The 24283-nt window shown below is 39.6% G+C and overlaps 1 protein-coding gene across 9 annotated transcripts in view; it reads right to left on the bottom strand.

Annotated features, from left to right (window-relative positions):
• Nucleotides 1-24283, bottom strand: part of CACNB2 (calcium voltage-gated channel auxiliary subunit beta 2) — a 425950-nt gene that overhangs the window by 32107 nt on the left and 369560 nt on the right. For 7 of the 9 annotated variants that reach the window (XM_059892406.1, XM_005214150.5, XM_005214151.5 and 4 more), the window contains 4 exon segments: nt 12446-12568; nt 9925-10061; nt 6848-6924; nt 316-449 (listed from right to left, as the gene is read on the bottom strand). In XM_059892406.1, the coding sequence (XP_059748389.1) occupies nt 316-449; nt 6848-6924; nt 9925-10061; nt 12446-12568 (471 nt within the window). 9 annotated transcript variants of the gene reach the window in all.

Below are 24283 nucleotides of genomic sequence, written 5' to 3'. Positions count from 1 at the left end.
CTGAATTTAGCTGGTCTGAATGGACTCAATTAGCTGCTTGATACATTCTTTTCTTAGGACAGAAATGATCGTGTTGAATATTAACTGTGGGACTGAATGCTAATGATGCCAGGGGCAGGATAAACACAGCTTATGTCAATGTGAACTTACCGATTTCTGCTTCTGCTTAGCTACAGCAGCATGGAAAAGAAACAAAGAATAACAAAGCATGCATGTTATTGGCTTTATCAAGGACGCAGACAGTCCACAGGACTAGAAATGTGACGCAGTGCAGTTGAGCGCGTGGACAGACGCAAGCTTGGAAGTTCATGTTACCTTCTTAAAGAAGGGCATTCTTTTCTCTTTGGAGTGGGGTGACGTTACACTGTTTGCACTGGGTTTAGGGGAGCGGTGGTTTGCTGGAATATCATTGTCTTCTGCATCTAAGCCAGTAGCATCTATGTCTATAGCTATATACAGACAAACAATTCAAAAATCATCAGGTAGACGGGAGAGGAAAAATTGGTTATCAAAAAAATAAAATGAAAAGCAAACAAAACTAATCACAGTCAAAGATCTATCACACAGTGCTAAGCACAGTCAACAAAGTAAAGTTTCAAGGTCAAACACAGAAAGAATGTCATCAAATTAAAGATCCTCTCATAATATCTGTGTGCTTGGATACATTGGTTTCACGCTCAATCTATTGAATAAGATTTTGTTTTTAGAGAAACAAGTTTTTTAATTTGTAGTTTCAAATATAATATTGATATTTTCCAAATCAGCTGTCAGGACAGAAAACCTTCAATTCTTCCCATAGCTTAGGCCAGCTTTCAGATAATCAGCAACCTTGATCACTTTATGCCTCCAATTTCTTCTTGAGCTTGGCTGAACATAAGGGCAGTGTGAAATGGTTCACTGAAATTATAAAAGGCATGTGAGGGACAGAGAGAACAGAAAATCCTAAATCCAGTGACATAAAGAAGTTATACACAAGACAAATGACTCTAGAGGGTCCCAGGATGGACCAGATGGAAATGATTTCACCATGATCTGGGCACTCTTGAGGCAGGTCTGATGGAAAACTAATTAGAAGCCACTGGATGTGATGACCTCCAAATGAATTTTATACAACAGCCTAAATTGCCTCCTGATGATTTTATATAAATTCGCTGGATTTACATGAGAGGCAGCAGCAGAAGGGCAGTAAAACCCAAGGGATTATACCACTGATCTCCTCATCTGGAGAATGAGGGGTTTAGGTCTGTGGTTTGACATGCTTTCACCTTTTAAATTCATTGGCTCTGAAAACAGAGCACTGAAAAATTAACATCTTCAATGAAAAAGATTCATCATCTCCCTATGAGGTTTATACAATGCATCCACATGCAATCACTACAGAATTTGATCCATGGTAGAAACCAGAGCTGGTAAGTATTTGCATAATCAACGGCAACTCTCTTATTTCTCAAGACTGAAAAGATAAATTCTCAGAGTTGAAGGGACTTGTTTTTGGCAAAAGCTCAGTATCTGCTTCTGCCTCTCTGGCGCTATATGCTCCACCAGGCTGCCTCTCCAGCTAAGATCCTGCAATGATCCTGGTGCTCTCATCCAGTTCCCTAAGCTTCCCGAGTAGGGTCATGTCCTCAAGAGTCAGGATTCAGGAAGACATTATGGAGTTGAGCCCACTAGAAAATTATTCTGTCCTTTAGATGGGATCAAGTAGAAGAAGAAAAGAAGAAATCAACTTGTCCCAGGAAAACCTCATATTACGTATGTCACTCTCTCTCTCTTTTCATGTCGTTCTCTTAACATAAACCACAGTCCATTCAGATTTAAGGACCAAATTACTCTCGTGAAAGGACAGACAGCTTGGTGTTTCAACACCGTAGCTTCCATGCCCTATGAAAAACTGGCTGCCCTGGCTCACGACAGGCACCGTGAACCTTTCCAAATGACCGGAGATCATCCAAAAGCCGTCACGTTATTTTTCAATGTTGAAGTTATTATGGATGTTAGATGATTCACTCAGCCTTTCAAAAATGAGCTGTCTTGTTGAATTGTTCCTCTTTATTTGATTAGGTCGAAATACTGGGATGGAGCAAACACCTGGCAGTTAGCACAGTGTTGCAAATATCAGCTCTTGCGTGCATAAAGCTGAGGTCGGGTGCTCTTTCTCCATGAGTCATATGGTCTGAATTAATTCCTGGTAGGTAGTTAGATATGCCCAGTAAATATGTCTTTCTCTTTATCCCATCTGTGCCTTTGGATAAGCTCTAGGATCAGCATGTGTTGTACAACAGAAACATTATGAAACATGCCCAGTGATTTGAACTAATGCTGACGTGTACACCACCCATTGAGGCTCTTCCTTGAATCTCAGTTTAGGGAGCATGTTATTCGTGTCTTCCTGCATAAGATGGAGAGGGTGTGGGTCAGGTTTTCATTAGTCCCACAGTACAGTGGTCTGCCACCATTTGGGGACCAGGAACCAGTTTTGTGGGAAGACAATTTTTCCATGGACCTGGTTGGGGGAATGGTCTGGGGATAACTGAAGGGCACTGCATTTATTGTGCACTTTATTTCTATTTTGTGGTAATCTCAAGATATTATGTCTTGACTTTAGGGGTTAGGGTTCACACTCCTATGAGAATCTAATGCCGCTGCTGATCTAACAGGTGGAGCTCAGGTTGTAACGTGAGTGATAGGAAGTAGCTGTAAATACAGATGAAGCTTCACTGGCTAGCCTGCTGCTCACCTCCTGCAGTACAGCCCAGTTCCTAACTGACTAGGAATCCCTGCTATAGTACGTCTTAATCCAAATCAAGGGCTTCCCAGGTGGCTCAGTGGTAAAGAATCCACCTGCCAATGCAGGAGACATGGGTTCCATCCCTGGGTCAGGAAGATCCCCTGGAGAAGGAAATGGCAACCCGCTCTAGTGTTCTTGCCTGGGAAATCCCATGGACGGAGAAATCTGATGGGCTACAGTCCATGGGGTCACAAGAGAGTCTGACACGACTTAGCAACTAAACAACAGCCACCCAAATCAGTTTCCCTTTTGGTGGTCAATTCCAATATGCTCTACCTTTCTAATCTGTTATTGGACTTATAAAGGCTACATTCAAGGGACAGTACCCTTGACAGCCTCTCTGAAATTGAGGGTACTCAGTGGTCTTTCAGAGTTGACAGGACCTTGGGATGGTAAAGTTCAGGAACTGAATTTTATGATTGGTCCATTGGGTTTTTTATTTAAAGGAAGAATGGCAATGCAGAAAAAGTTGAGCTGAGCCATAGCCCAGATGTTTGGCTACACACACACACACACACACACACACACACACACAGCCTGAGTCAGGTTTGCAATTTACCTGCATTTATATAAGGGCTCAAAATCCCAAACTGAAGACTTCACAGTTTTCTAGTCCTGACTTTGGTTAACTTAGATCTAAAAGCATCTACATTTGTCCTGAGACACAGAATTCTAAATCATTTGGCTACTTTCAAAACACATTCAAGAAATTTACTAAAACTTGAGAAGCATGTTTGACTCTTTAAATGAGTCTATATACTTTAATAGGCTCAGATGGTTCTTATTCTGAGAGGTGTGAGATGCTCCTTTTAAATTTCATGCTTGCATCAGCATACCTTGGCAAACATTAGTATTTACTTGGGAAAACTGTCTCCTTTAAAAATAGTTTATTTTTGTCCTCTTCATGAGCATGCTTTAGTTTTAAAAATTGTTTTGCTTTTGGCAGAGAGCCTTGGAAATGTTTTTTTGAACTCTAAATTCAAATGTAATCTTAGACAGTTGGGTCGAGTTGAGTGATGTGCTAGGGTTGCGCACACGTGTAGGTATACAGTATGCTTTGTGCAACCAGCTACTACCTCGTTCCCCAGGCGTGAGGTGGAGATTTTTTACTTTTTCTTTTTACGTTCATTTATTTTCAGCTGTGCTGGATCTTTGTTGCTGTGGCCTGGGTTTCCTCTAGTTGTGGAGCACAGGGGCTGTTCTCTAGCTGTGGTGTGCGGGCTTCTCACTGCGGTGGCCTCTCTTGCCGTGGAGCTCGGGCTCTCGGTGCATGGGCTCCTGGAGTCGCAGCTTGCAGGCTCAGCAGTTGTGGTGCGTGTGCTTAGTAGACCCGCAGCATGTGGGGTCTTCCCAGACTCGGGATCAAACCCACATCCCCTGCATTGGCAGGTGGATTCTTAACCACTGAACCACCATGGAAGTCTGAGGTGGAAATTTTTCCTTTCCCAAATCCTGGAGACCCTCCAATTATATTTACTTGGGGCAAGTGCTTCTATTCTTTGGTCTTATAATGGGTGAGCTTACTCGTAGACAGGGCCTTGGGAAACAAAAGACGATTAATCATTGGAGGCCAATCCACGTTTGATAGGTTCAACAGGTTTCCCTGGAACTTCTCTATAGAAGATTGGGAGAACTGCTCTGTAGAATTTTCTTAGGTTTTTCTATTAGGTAAATTGTAGTATTGATACAAAAACACAGCAGGAGCCTAACGTACTTATTAGGGCTTCACTGGTGGCTCATGGGTAGAGAATCCACCTGCCAATGGGGGAGATGCAGGAGACATGGGTTCAATCTCTGGGTCGGGAAGATCCAACTGAGAAGGAAACGGCACCCTGCTCCAGTATTCTTGCCTGGGAAATCCATGGACAGAGAAGCCTGGAAGGTTACATTCCATGGGGTCTCAAAGAGTCAGACAGGACTTGAGAGACTGAGCACTCACATGCCTACAATGTATCTATTACATATTTTGTAGGTGGTTAATATTTCTAGTTCACTTAGTCACAGGGTGGTTTGCACTTGGTATTCAGAAAAGTGATTCCAAATTATAAAACTGTCTCTGCATAAAACTTGGGTGAAGTTAAAAATCTCTTTCTTTTCTTTACACTGTTTTTTTTTTTTTAACCAAATAAAAATGTCAGCACTTGCACGTTGTAAGGTGATGATGATGAAGAGATTGTTTTTCAAAAATTATCCATGTGTTAAAGAATATAATTTGTACTTTTCTCTTTTTAAAATTGAAGTATAGTTGATTTAACATATCATGTTAATTTCTCCCATACAGCAAAGTGATTCTATAATACATTCTTTTTTACATTCTTTTCCATTATGGGTTCTCACAGGATATTGAATAAAAAATCATCTTTATTATATGAAACTCTTAACTGAACTTGATGTTCAGGAATGACTAACGGGCATGGCAGTATTCTCCAGTTTTCCTCCCTGGAGAATCTCATAGACAGAGTTCATAGGATTGCAAAGAGTTGGACATGACTGAAGCAACTTAACACATACGCACATAACATCCAGCTACAGAAATGAAATGTTACTTTCGAAACACACTCACTCATTCTTCAAAATGCATGTTATTAGCTCTCATTATATTGCCAAGATGATGAGAAGGCTACATTTCAATTAAAGGAAACAGAAAACTTCTGGGTTGACAGAAGTGGGGCTGGCAATCTGAGGGCAGGGATGCTATTTAACACAAGGAACTGGCATTTTCCTATTTGAGGAGCTAGTGACAGTTCTCAGGAGTCTCTGAGACAGTTCTGAAGACACAGAGGAAGAGAACAAGGTTTGCACTACAATTGCTGCAACTCCACCCATTTGAGGGGTAGAGAGAAGCCTCCTTTCCACTGGGCACTCAGGGAATATCTAATCACCACCAATCAGGGGAAGACAACCTCACATCATACCTAAAGGGCTCTGATGTTTCATTTCAAACATACTATTTTACTTAACTTAGAATTATAGCTAGTTGTAAGTACTCGACTTTGGAAATCAATATACATTCTAAAACAATTGATTTCTTATTGTGCTCGGACTTTGCTCACTTAACAAATCCTCCAGTTTTAACTAAGAAGCTGGGATGGGTTTATGAAAGCTGCCAACATCGGGGAACAAGGTACAATCATCAGTAACAAGGGGGACCCTTAAGACCTGGCAGTCATGGTGCAATTATACTGTTCCTTCATTTCTCCACAGGGGCAGAAGTCTCTGTCTTTGACCTCTTCCCACTTCTAGCTTCCTAGAAATCACCCAAATGCTCCACTGGCCCATCCTTACCATCTTCCTCTGACTCTCAATTGCATCTCTTAGCAAACTAAGACTCCGATCATAAATTTTCACCCAATTCAACCCATTTGTCTCCTATTGATATAGAACTCCAAGTTCAACACAGAATGGTAGAGTTGCCAGGCTGAGCAAATACAAATTCAGTTAATGAATTGCAGATAGACAAGGAATCATTTTTCAAGTATGTCTTGAACAATACTGACTTATACTAAAATAATCAGAAATTCACATTCTTCTTCAGGGCTTTGGGAAGAAAACAGTCATTACTCTTCCTGGAAGTGTTTCCATCTTTTGTTCAGTGTCTCTGTATGTCTTCTCCATGTTCCACGGAGCTTCCTGGGTAGAGTTCACGTCAGACCCATCAATCCATCATCACTTTATCCTTCTTTCTTCACTTTTCTAAACTTTTTAATCCTTCTCTTTTAATTTAACACTGAGGCCAACACCTCCCACGGCACTCTGATTGACGGTGAATGTTCATTCATCTACAGACCATGACAGTGTGCCAGGGACCACCGTGTAGAGGGGACTAGAAAGTTAGATCTGCTCATCATCTTCTAAACCGTGAACACACTGACACCATGTCTGGGTTTTTCAAAGGCAGCAAGTTGCCCATATTGTTCCTAACACCACTCTCATTTCTGCTCCCTCTGAACATCTTGAGGGTTAACGAGTGACTCGGTCTATGGACACTCCCACAGCTAGGTAAGACGGAGAAAAGCATGAAATGCAGCGTGCACTGTTTAGCACTTACTACCTACTTACCAGATGATGGAGGTGTAGATTTTCTGGAACTAGGTACTATGTCACCCAAACTGGATGATGAATTTCCTCCTGATTTACTGGAGTAAAGCAAAAGTTTATATTACAACTGACACTTATTTCAGAGATGAAGACATTTGTACTGCTCGATAAACATGATTACTCATTATGTTTTTATTGAACTTTAAATCTGCCTTGCCTCCAAGGAGGCAAAGAGTAATTTCCCAGTGGGTTCCTGAAGTGCTTGAAACATCTGTGTCAAGGTCTCTTGTTTCAGATTCAAGGCTCAATTTGAAAAGGCCCTGAGAGACTGAGGAAAACTAGGGTGCCTGCTGCACCCGTCAAACTCTGCCAGGATCGCAAATAGACTAAGAGCAAAGATTTCCTTTGTTTCTCATTTTCAAGATTCTCGGAAGCAATGCATAGAACCCGCAGGCTAACACCCAAACTTGTTTCTTTTTCATTGGGTTCCTGCTCCTTTTTCTTGTACACCAGAAGCAGCTTGCTTCTTTTTGTGTACCAAGATGTACAGTATTCAAGTGTTCATGAGCAATCTATTAAAAAGAAAACCCAACAACACAGCAATAATAAAATTTGCCAACCTCTAAAACAGTGGTCCTCAACCTTTTTGGCATCAGGGACCAGTTTCATGGAAGACAATTTTTCCAAGGAACAAAGGGTGTGGATTGGTTTTGGATAATTCAAGTGTGTTACATTTACTGAGTTCTTTGAGCAGGAGGTGGAGCTCAGGAGGTAATTCAAGTGATGGGGAGTGGCTGTAAATATAGGTGAAATTTCACTTGTGTGCAGCTCACCTTCTGCTATGGGACCTGGCTCCTGACGGGCCAGGGACTGGTACTGGTTCATGGCCTGGGGGTTGGGGATCCCTTCTCTAAAAGACACCTGAGAGAGCGTGACAGTGTTCCATGATTTAACTCTCAGAGTATACCTCGAACATTTCTCAAACATGGCTAACATGGAGGGTTCAACTTGGCTCATTTAGGAATGATCTGAACTTCAGAACTACCAAATTCTAAAGTTTGATCTGAGACATGCTTTAGTGTCTTAAAAACTTTGGAGTTAATATAAGATCAGTGGCATTGATGTTTTTACCAGTGACCTGCATGCAAAATGATACACTACATGACCCCCTCACAGAGATGGATGGAAAGGAATATTTTAAGAGTGACATGGAATGTCAGCAAGACAATCCTATGGCCAAACATTTATTATCATTGCAAAGCCCAGGTCTAGTGGACATAATCTGCTACAGTGTCTATGTATCCAAGGGTGAGATTTTGTAAATATTTATATATGTTTAATATTTTATGACTATTCAGAAGAAAATATAAATTCCACTAAAATTCCAGTGACAGGCTGAATTTCGTTGCTACCATCCTGGCATTTTAATGCGTAAAAAAGACAAACATCAAAAGCTTTAAGCAACCACCAGAAGGCCTCTGTGGCTTTTTAAGGTTCTTAAAAGATACCCCAGCATGTTTAACAAGGACACCAGACACCATGTAAAAGTAGTAAAAAAGTGGTATTTAGAGAAGCCATTTCTGGCAGTTATTTAAAAATACCCATTAGCAAGATCAAAACATTTTCTTCCAGAAGTTTTTTTTTTTCCCCCTAAACTATTAAGTCTTTGAATTTATTTTACATTCTCTTTGAATTTTCCTAACAAAGTATTATTTGAGTTGTGTAAAACTGTGACAAACAGTGCAGAGAGTCAAAATGTCCAGAATGCAAATTTGCCCTTCACGTTTAATTCCATAAAAATGTCATGTTCTTGAGCCAGGCTCCAATTCTACTGCTTTTGATTTCTGCTGATTTTTTTTTTTCACTTACAAATCTGAGTTTTATAATACTGCTGAATTCTAGCTATGCCCTCAAAACAAAAGTATATTTAAAATGTTTGGAGACAAATGTAAAAACCTCTGAATAAGAAAACAAGAAAAAATATTTTCACCTACTTAGGCAAAAAAAGAGAAAAAAAAAATACTAGTGAATGAAGATGGATGTTCCAAACCACAAAGCATCTTATATTTGACCTGTGTGTGGGCACTCAAAAAAAATTCTTGCCGACACTAAAATATGGTCTTTGACAAAGGATTTTTTGTCCTCATAGAAACAGATAAAACATAAACTTCAGGAAACAAAAGCTTAGTGATTTGCATTAAAGAAAAGACTTGCCTATATCATATCCTCTCACTGGAAGAAGCAAATCGTGTTCCTGTACTTGTCTGCAAGGGGGTCATTTTCACATTTACTCCATATTCGAGGAGCCCTTCTAAAGATTCTGGTGAGGGGCAAACAGCCTTAAGACTCCTAGGAAAAAAGATCGTTTGGCCCCAGCTTATTACATAACTCTTCTAATTGCTATCTGCAAGGACAATTTTAACTGCTTTCTTACCGAGTTTCTCTTTAAGTGTTAAGCAGTGGGTAGAACTGAAAATTGAGTTTCTTAAGTGAAAGTGAAACTCAGAGACCACAAGAGCTGCTCTTTGCTGGTCTCTGAGACTGTCATTTCTAAAACATCTTCCTACCATGCCAGGCAGCTCCGGATACTGGGATTAGTCACCACGATTGCTTGATGCCAGAGTATTTTCAGCAAGATTAGGGCTTCAGAATTTCCTCTGCACTAAAGCCTGAATTTAATACTCTATGACCTTAGCTCTTTTCTTTCCTTCATGGTAACACTTAATTTGATTCTCTCTTGAAGAGGATGAAAATGAAAGGCTGGGTGATGTTTTTAAAATACAGGATTTGTAATGCTGTCAGTAAACCGTATCACCAGTCTGAACTAAAAGAGCCCGAGAGTTATAAAATACTAGTGAACGGAGATGGATGTTCCAAACCACAAAGCATCTTCTATTTGACTTATTTGTGGGCGCTCAAAAGAGATTCTTGGTGATACTAAAATATGGTCATTGACAATGGATTTTGCATCATTATAGAAACGAATACAATGTAAGTTTTCTAACACAAAATAAAGATTGGAGATTACAGCAACCAATGGTTCATGAATGATAATACAGTCTGAACTCTGACACAAACACTTGATATTTGTCTCCTACCTGGAGTAGAATTTCCCTTGCTTGGCTCTCTGTTCATGCTGTAGCCTCATGTTTTCTAGCTTGACTGGACTTGGAATGAATCCGATTTCACAGCCTTCTTTAACCAATCGCCCTATCCACCAGTCATTGTTAAATTTCTAAACAGAAAATCAAAATTGTTCAGATCAGTGCACAGAAGTTAAATGAATCTTCACATCCTTTATCTTCCCGGTTAACATTTTTCAGGGGAGAGAAGTATTATGGCAATTACAGAGAACTCTGGCTCAAATACCACAAGTCAAGAAACCTGTAGGTTCAGGTGTTGAGTATGCTAAAAATGAAGTATTTTCGGGATGCTCAACAATCCGTCTCTGGCTTGACTCTGCCTTCACTTTCCTCACCGTGAGATTTTCTGAATTCCATTGCAGCTGCTGGCACCACGAGGAGGGTAAACTCTTCCTATTCAAAGATTAACAGCTCTTCCTGACAAGAGACCATTAGGAACTAGGGAATGCTACAGAATGTCTTCCTCTTGTATAATCAGAGTAGTTAGAAGTATTATGAGTGAAAAATACTGACATTCACCTGAAATATCTGATGTCAGAGCAAAATGTGTCTTTGTTGCAAACAGGTTTATAATGACCACAATCTGGTGTTCACAAGTGATTTCTCGACTTATGTGAATGTTGGTAATTTCTCTCTTGTGCCTGGAGTATTTACCCTATACCTTTAGGATCTGGTTTGATGTCCCTCAAATGCATAGTATTTTTCAAGCCCGTTCTTGAACGTTTCTGTCAACTACAAACTGGCAACGGGCACTTGTCATCTACCTCTGCAAGGATTAAATCATGTGCTGTTGCAGCCACTGACCTTCAGCACTCCCTGAAAGGAGTTCAGGGTGGAGGACAGAAATGAGGCACTCTGTGCTTTGAAAAAACTGGCAGAACAGGTCTTCAGATAGATATTTTCAGGAGCTGATTTTATGAGCCTAATTCTTACATCTCCTCATATCTAGGAAAGCACTAAAGCTCTTCCTGATGATGACTGCTCCTCATGACCAGCAGAAACCTTCTGCAAAAATCTGTGCTTGATTGCATGTACTCCTCCTTCACCAAAATCACATAGATACTGGGCTTCTCCCCTGCCTCTTTGGAGCAGTTTCTCAGAGCTATCCAAGGTGCTGTCTCCTGGGCTATAGTCCTCATTTTGGCTCAATCAAAACTTAATTCGTAACTCTTATGTTGTGCTTTTTTTTTTCTTTTCTTTTTTAAAGTCAGCATTTCAAAGAAGAAAATCCATTCTGTTTTTCTTTTCTTTCTCTAAGTATCAGCCCTTGGGATGGGAGCCTGGATTCACCTAACTTTCTGTTGTAAAGTCAAAGTTAAGGCTTGTTGTACTTCTGAGAATTTTTTCTGTTTTTCCTTCCTAGCCAAGGGACTTCCTTCCCTGGTGGCTCAGATGGTAAAGAATCTGCCTGCGATGCAGGAGACCCAGGTTCAATCCCTGGGTTGGGAAGATCCCCTGGAGAAGGGAATGGCTACTCACTCCAGTATTCCTGCCTGGAGAATCCCATGAACAGAAGAGCCTGGTGGGCTACAGTCCAATGGGGTAACAGTCAGATACGACTGAGCGACTGACACTTTAACTTTTAATTTTTCCTAGCTGAATAGAAATAACAGCTCTTTTGAAAAGTTAAAGAAATGGTAGGCTCTATATTCTCTAGGCTTTTTCAGTGGCAGTCATCACCTCTTTCGCTCATAGCCTTTAGTGCCTGAGTAGTTACATTGACATATGCTCCCTAGGACACACTGTTCCCTAGATGGAAGTGTTCCAATGGTAAATTCCTACAGGTTCAAGAAAGTCTCATGCTCACAGCCTGAGAACATTATGGAGGGGAAATCTCTGGCAGAGCAGGCTTTGATAAATGTTGACTCAAAATAAACCTTAATTAAGAGTGAATTTTTTCCAATTTACAGACTGAGTCATTGTTAACGGAAAGTGGAGGCTTTTGGCATGGTGGAAAAGGGATGTTCCTGATATCTATTTCTTGTCTCATTGGCTCTAATTCCATCCACTTCTCCTTCCCCTATAGCATTTCACCACCAAAGAAGGAGAAAGTGCACCAGCGGCCTGAGTTTAGACCTTGTTAGCACAGAGAAGAGACCGTGAATTCTAGATACTATTATTAAACTCTCCCCAGATGCTTAAACTTGGGACATGAGCGACAAATGACACATGGTCAAGGTTAAACATTAAAAGGAAAAGTACAGGTTAAGTATAAAAAAAGGATCATCTACTCCAGTGGTTCTCGATTTCTGGGTCACAGAGCCCAGGGGAGCCTTGAGGTTATTCCAAGAAGCCTGTGACTTTTTTCTTCTTTAAAAAGATTATATTTATTTTGGAAAAGGTTGAGAGGCACTGATTTCATGTGTATGTTATATAATCATGGCTGTACACGTGCTATTTCATAGCAATGAGAAGAAGTGATATTTCAAGGTAAAAAAAAAATCATGCAGCTAGAAATTGCAGTTACTCTCCTTACTTCCTTAACATGCAGAAAATCTTTTGCTTCAAATGAGATGGCCATGCCTGGCACGGGAACATCGTCTTCGTGGGCTGCACTGTAGCTGACATTTGTCCGAACTGCAAATGCAACGGGCTTTGTCTAAAATGGAAAAAGGGGGGAAAAATAAAAAAAGAAACAAGTGTTCCTTCTCTTTCCCCCTCAAAATACAAACATACACGGAATAACGGCTGTCACAGTTGTTGTTTTTCCTCGATTTGGTTCTTTATCACAAAACACCATCTTAGTATTTCCAACAGGGGAAACCTTTGGGCGCTCAGCCACATACACCCATTTCTGAACTAGAAAAAGGCCATTGTGCTTTATGAAAGCACTCCAAGCAATGAAAGTAAAGATGAACTACTGAAATATGTTTACACAACATAAAAACTTGTAACAAATGGAAATCAGGAAACATACACGGGGTTGAAATGCCAAGTTCTTGTGTTTCAGTGAAAAAGACTTGGCCACTGCCATATCCACCCCCAAATCTACTTTAATTAATAATAGAAGATGGAACTTCCCTAGTGCCCCAGTGGTTAAGAATCCATCTTCCAATGTAGGGGACTCTGGTTTGATCCCTGGTTGGGGAACTAAGATCCTACATGCCATAGGGCAACTAAGCCCTCATGCCACAACTAAGACCCAATGCAGCCAAAAATTAAAAAAAAAATTTTTTTTAATGACATAATTCCAAAACATACTATGTTTTGCATGAAGAAAGAACCAAGGAATATATCTTATAACTATTAAAAACTACATTCATGGCTGCTGGGTATCATGAAAGCAATGACTTTCTATTCTAATATTTGTCCTCCTTGAGTTTTCTTAGTCACTAAAGATGATAACATTTAATAAGTTATTTTTCATTATTTGATGCTTTGCAAATTTACAGATACATTTTGTCCTCTATCAAGCAATACTTGCTTAATCACAAGGTTAAAAAAAAAAAAGGTAAACTCAGAAATAGTAAAAGGAGGTATTGCTCTAACTAGCACTGGGTTTCTTTCACAATGTGGGCAAGTGGATTTCTTCTGAGCTGTTTCTTCTTATTCAAAGAGCTCTTCATCAGAACTGCTCATGAAGGATGATGGGGAACTGGAATAGAAAGAACCCATCTTCAGTTCTGAATTTTCCATAGTTAATCTGTTCTAGCTGACTACTGTCTGGGTGAGGACTGAGTTCAGAAGAGCCATGGTTACGTAGATTCATCCACAATATGCAGAAAGGAGGTCCAGGTCCTAGACAAAGGCACAGTAGACAGGAAGGGGACTGAAAGGCATGGAATCCGATTCGTGACATCCATTACGAATTTTAATAACAGAAGAGGGCTGTTCCTCGTATGGAAATATGAATTTTAAAGAAGAACAGTAAAAGTTGCCTAATAGTTCTACCACTGAAACACAATCCTGTTTTTTTTTTTAATTATTTATTTTTACTGGGAGGACAACTGCTTTACAATGTTGTGTTGGTTTCTGCTGTACAACAGCTGGAATCAACCATAGGTATACATATGTCCACTCCCTCCTGAGCCGCCCTCTCTCCCCACCCACCCCTCTAGGTCATCGCAGAGCACTGAGCTGAGCTTCCTGTGCTAAACAGCAGCTTCTCACTAGCTAGCTATCTTACACATGGTAGCGTATATATGTCAATGTGTGACCATGTGAACGGTATTTCAGGGGAAAAATGGAAATATCATTTTAAATAATATGTAAATTTGTTTCCCATAGCTATAACCATAATGTACCTAATTCATATCCAATTCTTAAAGTAATATAGTAGTTTTTCATGTGATACACTTCTTTTTACTCTACCATTTAAAAAATTACCTCGATAATTCAACCCCTTTTTCAATGTTTAGGTTTAGAGGTTTTTTCATTATGATAAATATTCTGCTTTGAAAAATCTTTGTACCAAAAGCCTCTTTCTATTTAGGATTCTCTCCTTGGGATAGATTCCCAGAGGTAGCATGAGTAAGCCATGAGTTATCAAGATCTTTTAAAATTCTTTTCCAAACTACTGTCCAAATGGGCTCTGCCATTTTAAACTGCAATATATGTTGGTGCCCTTTTCCCTAAGATGCAGTTTTAATTAGACTCAGTTTTACTACTAGAAATAGGATTTTCTTGAGTATAATCAATCCACTATTGGAGAGAGTTTCTGATTCCTAAAATATAAATCCAAGATTTTTTTTTTTTAATGACACGATCTCTCATCTCTCTCAGGGACTTCTTAAAAATTTCTTGGAGGATACAGAATTTAAGTGTAGTGTGTAAACACACACACACACACAAAACACATATATTTAAACCACTGGAAGACCTAAATTTTAAATGTACAACTCTATATAGGATCCCATGAATATCTCTTCTCTTTTTCCCAATGACCAACTTTTCAGACACTGGAGTGGTAGGAAGAGGGAACACTGAGAAAAGAAAAATAAAGAGGTGGTGAAGGTTAGCCTATAATAACCAGGATAACAGATGATGATTTTATGTTCTTAGATTAAGATTACAGTTCAGAGTGTGACTCCCCACCTGGCTCACCTCCTATGACCAACCATGTTTCCCTTAGATAAGGAGCTTTACACAGCAAGCCATATAGGAGCCCAGCTGGCAGGTTCAGGGGGATGGATTGTGGGCAGTTCTGAGGCCACAGGACTTGATTTTCCCCACAACCTAAAGAAGCTCCATTGGCATCTTGGAAGCCTGGCCCATGGAAGCCCCTAAACGCTGGTCAGAGATATGTTTTAAGTTTATAGCAGGAGCAATTATTATTTTTTCATAGTCTTCTAGAATCACTAGACCTAAGGCTGTCAGAAAATAATTACTGTTAAGTAGGAGATCATTAACTAAAAAATCTCTTTGGATCCAGCAATTCCACTTCTGGGCATATATCCAAAGAAAACAAAACAACTACGTCAAAGAGATATCTAGACTCTTAGGTTCATAGCAGCATCATTTACAATAGTCAAGACATGGAAACATCCTAAGTGTCCACCAACAGATGAATGGATAATAGAGATGTGAGATATACATGCACACATGCAGGAGTACTATTCAGCCCTGAGAAAGAAGGAAATCCTGCCATTTGCAACAACACGGATGGACTTGAAAGCATTAGGCTAAGTGAAGTAAGAGAAAGACGGTCTGCTCTCACTTATACATGGAAGCTCAAAAACAAAACAAAACCCCCTAATCTCTGGTCATGAAGTAGGAAAAATAAATTATCACAAATTTATGGCTTTCTTTTGAGCTTGCCTCCCAAACAATAACTTAATGAATTAAGAGTGAAGCTAATCCTTTTAATGGCTACAACAATGTTTACATACAGTTAATTAAAAATGTGCTAATGATGGAATATCTACTGTTAAAAAGCAAAATGAAATTCACTCAAATAAGAATAAAAATAGAATTCTGATAATGATTAATAGTAACTTGAATTTTCAGGCATCAATTTCTTCATTTCTTAATTTCTTAACGCATTTTATTAATGTAAATAGCAAATTATAGTTTTCCATTTTCATTCAGAGACCATTAATAGTTAATAACATATAAGGGAAATCCATAGTTTGTTTTCAAGTCTACAATGGATTTTTCTTAAATATGAAGGACTTCCAATTTGAAGTATTTTTTAAAGAAATTGAAAAGTGTAAAGAATTTAAATGACCTATTATAAAAGACTGCAGAAAAGAGAGCTTAAAATTTTAATGAGTTTCTGATCCATTTTCCTGTACATAATAATTTCCTATAAAACTTGCTATGCTTTTCTATGATTTTAAATGACTCAAGTAGGACTATAACCATTGAGTCTTAAAATGGAATTACTCAGACAAAGATATGGTGAGGTACTTTCAGAAACAAGATCAGAGCTTTCTGCTTTATTAATACTTACCTATCACTGATCTTTTAAAAAATCTTTGGTAGTTTATTCTAAAGTATCAAGGGTAGTCTGAGAATTCTTTAATAGCAAACCAAAGCAAACCACAGTGATAAAAAGAATGTAACAACCATTTATGTATCCTGATAACTGAACACTGAATCAGACTGAATAAGCAAATAATCACAGATTTGTCATAAAATAAAATTTACATATGTAGTTAACTGATTTGAGAAATTCAAGTTTCCTGTCTCAAATGGGTTAATTTAATGAATATTTATTAAGTACATGCTTACTATCACACGTTCTTACCCTCACAAAGTTTAACCTATATTCCAGTAGAGGAGATATCATAAGCAAGATAGTTGATGATTTCAAATAAGGAATAAAGTAAAACAAAGTTATATGAATAGAGTGGCCATGAGCAGAAGATGGACTGGCAGTGTGAAATGAGGTATTTAGGGAAAGCCTCTTTTGAGTTTTCAATTATCTCTTTATCCACCCACCCACGCATCTATCCATCCACCCACCCACCTATCTGTTCATCCATCCATCCATCATTTATGTGCCAGGCACTGTTTTGGACAGTTGGATTACATCAATGACCAACAGAAACTAAGATTCCCTGCCCTCTAAGGGCTTACATTCCAGAGGGGGACAGGCAGGTTATAAATAATAGACATAATAATCAAATAAAGTATATAACATGTTAGAGACAAATTCTGTGGAAAACATGGTAGGGAAAGCCAGGGTGTCAGGTGACGGGGCAGGGACAATTTTCCATGGTAGTATACGTAGCCTGCCTTGAAGAGGTAACGTTTGGACAGAAGCATGAAGAGGTAAGAGAATGCAGGTGCCTGAACTCCAGGCAGAGGGAAGAGCCAGTGCAGAGGCCCTAACGTGGGAGCAGGTCAGAGGAGCTCGGACAGGACAAGGAGCTCAGAGTGGCTGAGTGGAGGGGACCAGGGAAGCTAACAAAAGATGAGGTCAGAGCTCTCAGGTGATACCTGACTGTGTAGCTCAGAGTCAAGACGCGTGGCTTTTATTTTAAGTGAAATGAAAATCACTGGAGGGTTGTCAGCAGAGGAGTGATGTGGTCTGACATGTTAAAAGGACTGTGATGGCTACTGAACTGAAAAGAAGATTTTGGGGACTTTGAAGTAAAAACAGGGGAATCAGTTGGAGATGCTCACAGTAACTCACGTGGAGAGATGATGGTGGTTAAATCAGAGCAGCAGCAATAGAAATGGTAAAAAAAAAAAAAAAAGTCCAATTCTGGATATGTTTTCAAAGTAGAATCAACTAAATCTGCTGATAGCTTTGATAAGGCTGAAAAAGAGCCAACAGTGATGCCAAAGGCTTTGGGTCTGAGCTATGAGAAGGATAATGTACTCATCAGGTGATACACAGGGGAGAGGGCTAAGTGCACAGGAGGCAAAAATAAAAAAGTTTACATTTCCTTTAAATTGAAGTATAGTTGACTCACAACATTATATCAGTTTCAAGTGTGCAATTAGTTATTCAATATTTTTATAGATTATACCGAAGTTTTACATGTTTTGAATGTGTAAAGCTTGAGATGATATGAAACATCCAAGTAGAATTTGGAAGAGGGCTCAAGGTCTGAAAGTTTGACAGAAAGATCTGGGTTAAAGATACAAGGTGGCAGGGACTTCTCTGTCGGTCCAGTCATTAAGAGTCTGTGTTTCCACTAAAAGGAGCGTGAGTTCAAGCCATGCTCAGGGAACTAAGATCCTCCATGTCTTGTAGCATGGTCAAAAGAAAAAAAATAGATATAAGTTGGTAAGTCTGGATGACAGTGCCAAGGAAATCAACATATGTGAGGGCACTCCAACTATAAAAGTGCCTCAGCTTCCAAAGAGTGGAGAACAACTGCAAAGTGGAGAATGACTCCTGGTTTCCAGGAGGTGAGTGTCTCGAGGAGCAGGAAGTGGTCAACTGCATCAGATACTGCTCATCAGTCAAATACGGAAGGCTGGCACCGCCATGTGGATTCACAACCTGGAGGTCGTTGTTGACAAGAGCCCACTCAGCTGCTTGCTGGAGATAAAGTCATACTGGAGTTAAAAGAGATTAAAAGGAAAGGAACTGGATACAGTAAGTATAGACAATTCTTTTAAGGACTTTTTCAACAAAGGGAAGAAACAAATGGGGTGACTGGTGGTAGGAAAAGTGAGTCAAGTTTTTTTTTTTTTTTCATTTAAAGTAGGAGAAATAACAAATATCAATACTGATGGGAATGAGTCAGTAGAGAGGGAGAAAAAAAATGTGACGATTTATGAACCAGAGGACAGAAGTGCTAGAACGCTGTTTTCGCTTTGGCAGAGGAGGCAGTGAGATCCAGTGTGTAAGTGGAGGACGGGCCCCTGACAGAGGCAAGGAGGCAGCATGAACAAGGGCAAATTCTGGCCACAGAGGTGATGCGATGTCCTCCTCTAATTGTTTCCCTTTCCCAGTGGAACAGGAAGGTGGGAGTAAAGACAGGGCAGAAGGTATTGGAGGTTTTAGAAGAGAATAAAAAACTCAGTGAAGGAATCCAGAGTGTGGAAGACTAAACGAACAAGGGCAGTAACTACGGTGGGAATGGCATGAGCATCATCACAGAGACAACAGATTTAAAACCACTGTCCCTCAGTTGTAAAAGACCATGGCCTTAATGACCTACTGCATAGCACAGAGAACTCTGCTCTATGTTATGTGGCAGCCTGGATGGGAGGGGAGTTTGGGGGAGACAAGACACATGTATATGTATGGCCGAGTCCCTGTACTGTCCCCCTGAAACTATCACAACACTGTTAACTGGCTATACTCCAATATAAAATAAAAAGTTAAAAAAAGATAGTGGCCTTAAAACTACCATTCCCCATCTTGTTTTGAATTTTCTACAGCAATTTCATAGATGTGTCTATTACAGTATATATACAAATAAAGTTTATATATTCAGGAACATTTTAACCTACTTTCCTGAGATGATCTTTCAACTAGGTTATAACCCTTTTCAGGCAAATGATTTATATTCCTATTTATTTTTTATGCCAGCCTCCAAGCCTTTACCAAAGTGCTAGGTATACATTAATAATGGTTAAAGGACTGAACTAAAGGATTGATTCCTTTCTGTTAGAGGAATCAATCATCAGGAGCTTATCCAGCACCTACTCAAGGCAAAGTTCTGTTACCATGGTTCCAGGGCCCACAAAAATTGAATGGATGAATCATTATGGAACTAAGGTTGGTCTCATTAGGATTTTGTTTTATATGATTAATATGCATATATGTAAGTGCAAGTGTACATATATATTTATGAAATTGAAAATAGCTATATTAACTAAGAATCAAGCAAAGAAGCAAATGTTTAAAACAAAATTTGAAATAGTATCTCCTTAAACACCACTGAAATGAGTTACAATCCTGATATAAGTTAAATTTATTTATAAAGCAAAAGATAAGGAATATCTGATTTTTCCCTTTTTCATAGATGATTAAAAAGTAGATAAGCTCTTGCAAACGTGTTTTGGGGAGTGAATAACGGTAATCCTTAAAATATTATATTCACCTTAAAAAACTGAATTGAAATACATTATTTCTGAATGCTGAAATCAGGCGGTACTCAAAGTTACAAAATCAATGTGCATGGTGAAGATCAGAATAATAATGATATATAGATCTACCTTTCTAGGTAGGAAGACATATGGCACCTTTCCCATTTGTTTATCAGAGAGCTCATCACTTTGGATCTGAGGTCATATAAAAGATTAATTACCAGTCACCAGGAAAAGCAACCATCCAATAGATAAATTTACCAAAGGAGAAAGTGAAAGTGAAGTTGCTCAGTCGTGTCTGACTCTCTGCGACCCCATGGACTGTAGCCTACCACGCTCCTCCATCCATGGGATTTTCCAGGCAAGAGTACTGGAGCAGGTTGCTATTTCCTTCTCCAGGGGATCTTCCCAACCCAGGGATCAAACCTGGGTCTGCTGCATTGTAGACAGAAACTTTACCATCTGAGCTACCAGGGAAGTCATCAAAGGAGAAATTCTATACAAAGGAGATAATATCTGCAATTTTGGTGCAGTCTGCCATCATTCAGTATTAGTAAAGCCTTCTCTGGACTTCCCTGGTAGAGCAGTAGGTAAGAATCCACCTGCCAATGCAGAAGACACGGTCCAGGATGATTCCATAGGCCACGGGGCAACTAAGAGTCATGCCACAACTACTGAGCCAGTGCTCTGGAGCTGGGGAGCCACAGCTACTGAGCCCACGCACCACAACTACTGAAGCTTGCACGCCCTTTCGTCTGTGATCTGTAAAAAGACAAGCTACAACCATGAGAAGCCCAGGCACTGCAACTAGAGAGTAGCTCCCGCCCATCCCCCAGAGAAAAACCTGCGTGCGGCAATGAAGACCCAGCGCAGCCGTGAAAATAAAACTCTGCTTTCAATAACAGTGTACTGGCTTCATTTTCCCTGTGGAGCTGTCTCTCCCGAGAATGGCATCTTCAAAAGGCACTGCAGCTCCTCCAGGTCACTGGGGAAGAAACCAATATGGCGACAAAGTGCTGCACTTTATTTATTCTGGGTTATAAAATAGCTGTCTCCCGGCCTGAGAAGAAAGGTGAAGTCGTTTTCAATTAAGTCAGCCTCTTAAGAAGAACAGAACTGTCTGTATTCAATTTTACTACTGATTAGTCTTACCAAGCAGGAGAACTGTAGTTCTTAAGTTATTTAGAATCTCATGGTATAAATCCAGGAGCAAGCAAGTTTTATTTTAGGCATGTTGTACAAAAAAAAAAAAAAAAGGAAGAAGAAGAAGGAAAAACTAAAATGCCTCAGTTTGTTTTTTCTTCAGTTGTTATGGACTCAGTGTTTGCTTAGAGATGGTCATAAGGGTGTGGCCCTAATCCGATGGGATTGCTATCCTTAGAGGAGAAAGAGGAGACCCCAGAGGCCTCAGAGGAAAGGCCATGTGAAGACACAGGGAGAAGGTGACCGCCTACAAGCCAAAGTGAGAGGCCTCACCAGAAACAGTCTGTGATCAGAATTCTGAGAATACCCATTTCTGCTGTTGAAGCCATGCAGACAATGCCATTTTGTTATGGGAGCCCAAGAAGACTAAACAGCTGTCTTAAGCAAATCAATATGGGGCGTCTATATTGCTAATGAAAAACATAAGTTTAATTTACATTATTCTGATATCAAAGTCATTTGCAACCAAAGATTACTTTGCTATCCAAAATTCCTATATACTTTTCAGAGAAAATCAGGAAAATGTCAAGTCAATCAAAATTCACTCCTTGGGACTTGCCTTGTGGTCCAGTGAAGAATATGCCTTGCAATACAGGGTATGTGGGTTCAATCCCTGGTCGGGGAACAGAGATCCCACATGCCATGGAGCAACTAAGCCCATGCACCACAACTACTGAGTCTGTGTGTCACAACTTAAGAGTCTGTGCCCCACAAGGAAAGATCCTGCATGATGCCACGAAGATTCCATGTGCTGCAACTAAGACCCAGACCAGCCAAATAGATAAACACTAAAAAAAAAATTCACTCCTTTTTTTCTAACACATTTTAGCATCTATTTTGTTTAAAATCCAACACTGCAAACTTCACAGGGCAGGATGCTACAGGATACAGGGTTCCTTCCTTAAGCCCATTGAGATCCTAGCCAGGAAACTTGTGTCTACAGCAGACCTGGCAGCTTCAGCTAAGGCAGCTGATAAGAGGCTGGGTTCAAACATACCTGTTGACTCTCTTTAGCTCTTGGTTGGCTACATTTTTGGTACAGCTGCTACCTCCAACTCCCGAATAACAATCTGACATTTCCATTCATTCTCTTTGCTTACCTGTTAAAATTTCACCCGTGTGGCTGTCCCAATTTTTAGTTGGTTTTCCCTAATTTATACTATTTCTATTTTTCTGAAAGAGTAAAAACTTAAAAAACAAAATAAAAAGTGTGGTGGTGGAAGACCATCTCGACAGGGACTGGGCATAATGCTCTATGAAACACCTCCCTCCATAATGGGCAGTTCAGAATCATCCAGAATCTCCAAGTGTTTTTTTTTTTTTAACATGTCACCACCATGGTTCTCCTTACTATTTTTATTCCACGACAAGGAAAGGACTGAAAGAATTAAGAGGAATCAACAGGGGTATCCCTTCCAAACTACTGCTTTGCATTTAAAACTGTTATAAAAATGTCTATTCTGCACTGATTTAGAAAATTATACACTACAAAGAATACCCCAGGGAGCATTCTAAACAAGTGCAAAGAAAGCCTTTACAAAGTACAGGCTGACAAACAGGGAGAGACACATTATATTTTGTTTTAATTCTGTAATCTTCACTTTCTTCTTCCCTCCAACAGCTGTGATTTCAGTTAAGGCCACACAGTTCTAGGGATCCAAACTTAGGCAAGTCTGTTGTGTACTGACTTTGTTATTGTTTATTTCACACTGAGTGTTCTGTTTTTCTTCAATAGAAAAAAAAAAAAAGAAAACAACCTTCAAAAAACCAGAGCAGAGTATCTCCAGGACCAAAACCAAATGTTTTGGCAGGGAATGAATCAGTGCAGAGAGCCGTGGGTGGCAAGATCTGAACGTGAGACCGTTTCTGGTCACTCTCTGGACACTTGAAAAATGTATGTTGCTACCCGTACTTATTGGTGTAAGATTTTCCCAAGGTTTGTGACTAACTAGCACTGTGCCGGAGAGGGTAGAACAGCATCCTGAAGGGATCCAAATTGAAAGAAGGCAGAAAGCAGCTTAAAGGGTGAATATTCTCCTAATCATGACAAACGCTGAATATTAACTGGGTTGTATTTTTAGATGCAAAGTTATAATTTGAACACCTACCATTAAACTCTGACAATATCTATGTTACAAGATAAACTGAGGCATATAAAAATTTCCAAGGTTTTAAAATTATTTACTTATTTTTGCCTCGCTGTGCACCACGTGGGATCTTAGTTTTGCCGATCATGAATTGAATCCACATCCCCTGCAGTGGAAATGCAGAGTCTTAACCACCAGATCACAAGGGAAATTCCTCAAAGCTTTATTCGAGCAAACATTGAAACAAATCAGGTAGCACCAAACCAAAAGTGTTGAGGGGCATTCCAACCAACAGGAGCTAGGCGTTCATAGAGAAAATACAGCAGCAAAACAAGGAAATCATGTGATTGGCTACAGCTTTAGTGGTTGTCTTGTTTGGGAAAACCCGGTTGGCTGTTTGTGATTGATTGTACTTAAATTTTATTTTCTGGGTGAGCATGCAGTTAGAAGTACAAGGCTCTGGCTTAGGTGTGCTTACCGAGGTTATCAAGTCATTAGAGACACCTGCCTAATGGCCTCCTGGTTTAATTACTTTAACACTTGTAGTTACTCTAAAGATTGTTGGTAAAGGCATCTCAAAGATCTGCTCAAGACATTTTCAGTCAAGTCGGGGATATATCCAACTTCCCCATGACTTTCTGTGAGTCAAGGTTTCAGAGAAAGCAGATGGTTACTGGTACAAATAATGTATTAACTGTGACTTACTTGAGCATATCCGTGGCAATAGAAAGATATGGCTTAGCTTGGTAAACAGACTTATTTTCTCAAATATTATTAGACCACAATAACTAAGAAATGCTTAATTCATTGTGTACTTACTACATAGAAACAAGTGAGTTTAAAAGTCTTTTAATCTCCATAAAAATCTTATACTCGTGAGTCTAATCAGTAAGGATCCAGGATTCAAATCAAGGTATTTTGGGGCTACAAAAGCAGATGTTCTTATAGACACTGTGTTGTTATCAAGACAGACTACAGCCTCTTCTGTAACACCTTCATTTATTTCTACTCATTCTTAAATTTTCCCACAATTCCTATTACATGTCATAATATCCCATGACAATACTGTACAGCTGACTTATTTCATA

This window comes from Bos taurus, chromosome 13, assembly GCF_002263795.3.
Source record: "Bos taurus isolate L1 Dominette 01449 registration number 42190680 breed Hereford chromosome 13, ARS-UCD2.0, whole genome shotgun sequence".
Classification (NCBI taxonomy): domain Eukaryota; kingdom Metazoa; phylum Chordata; class Mammalia; order Artiodactyla; family Bovidae; genus Bos; species Bos taurus.
The sequence above is the reverse complement of the archived record's forward strand: the minus strand, read 5'-3'. Positions and strand labels throughout refer to the sequence as shown.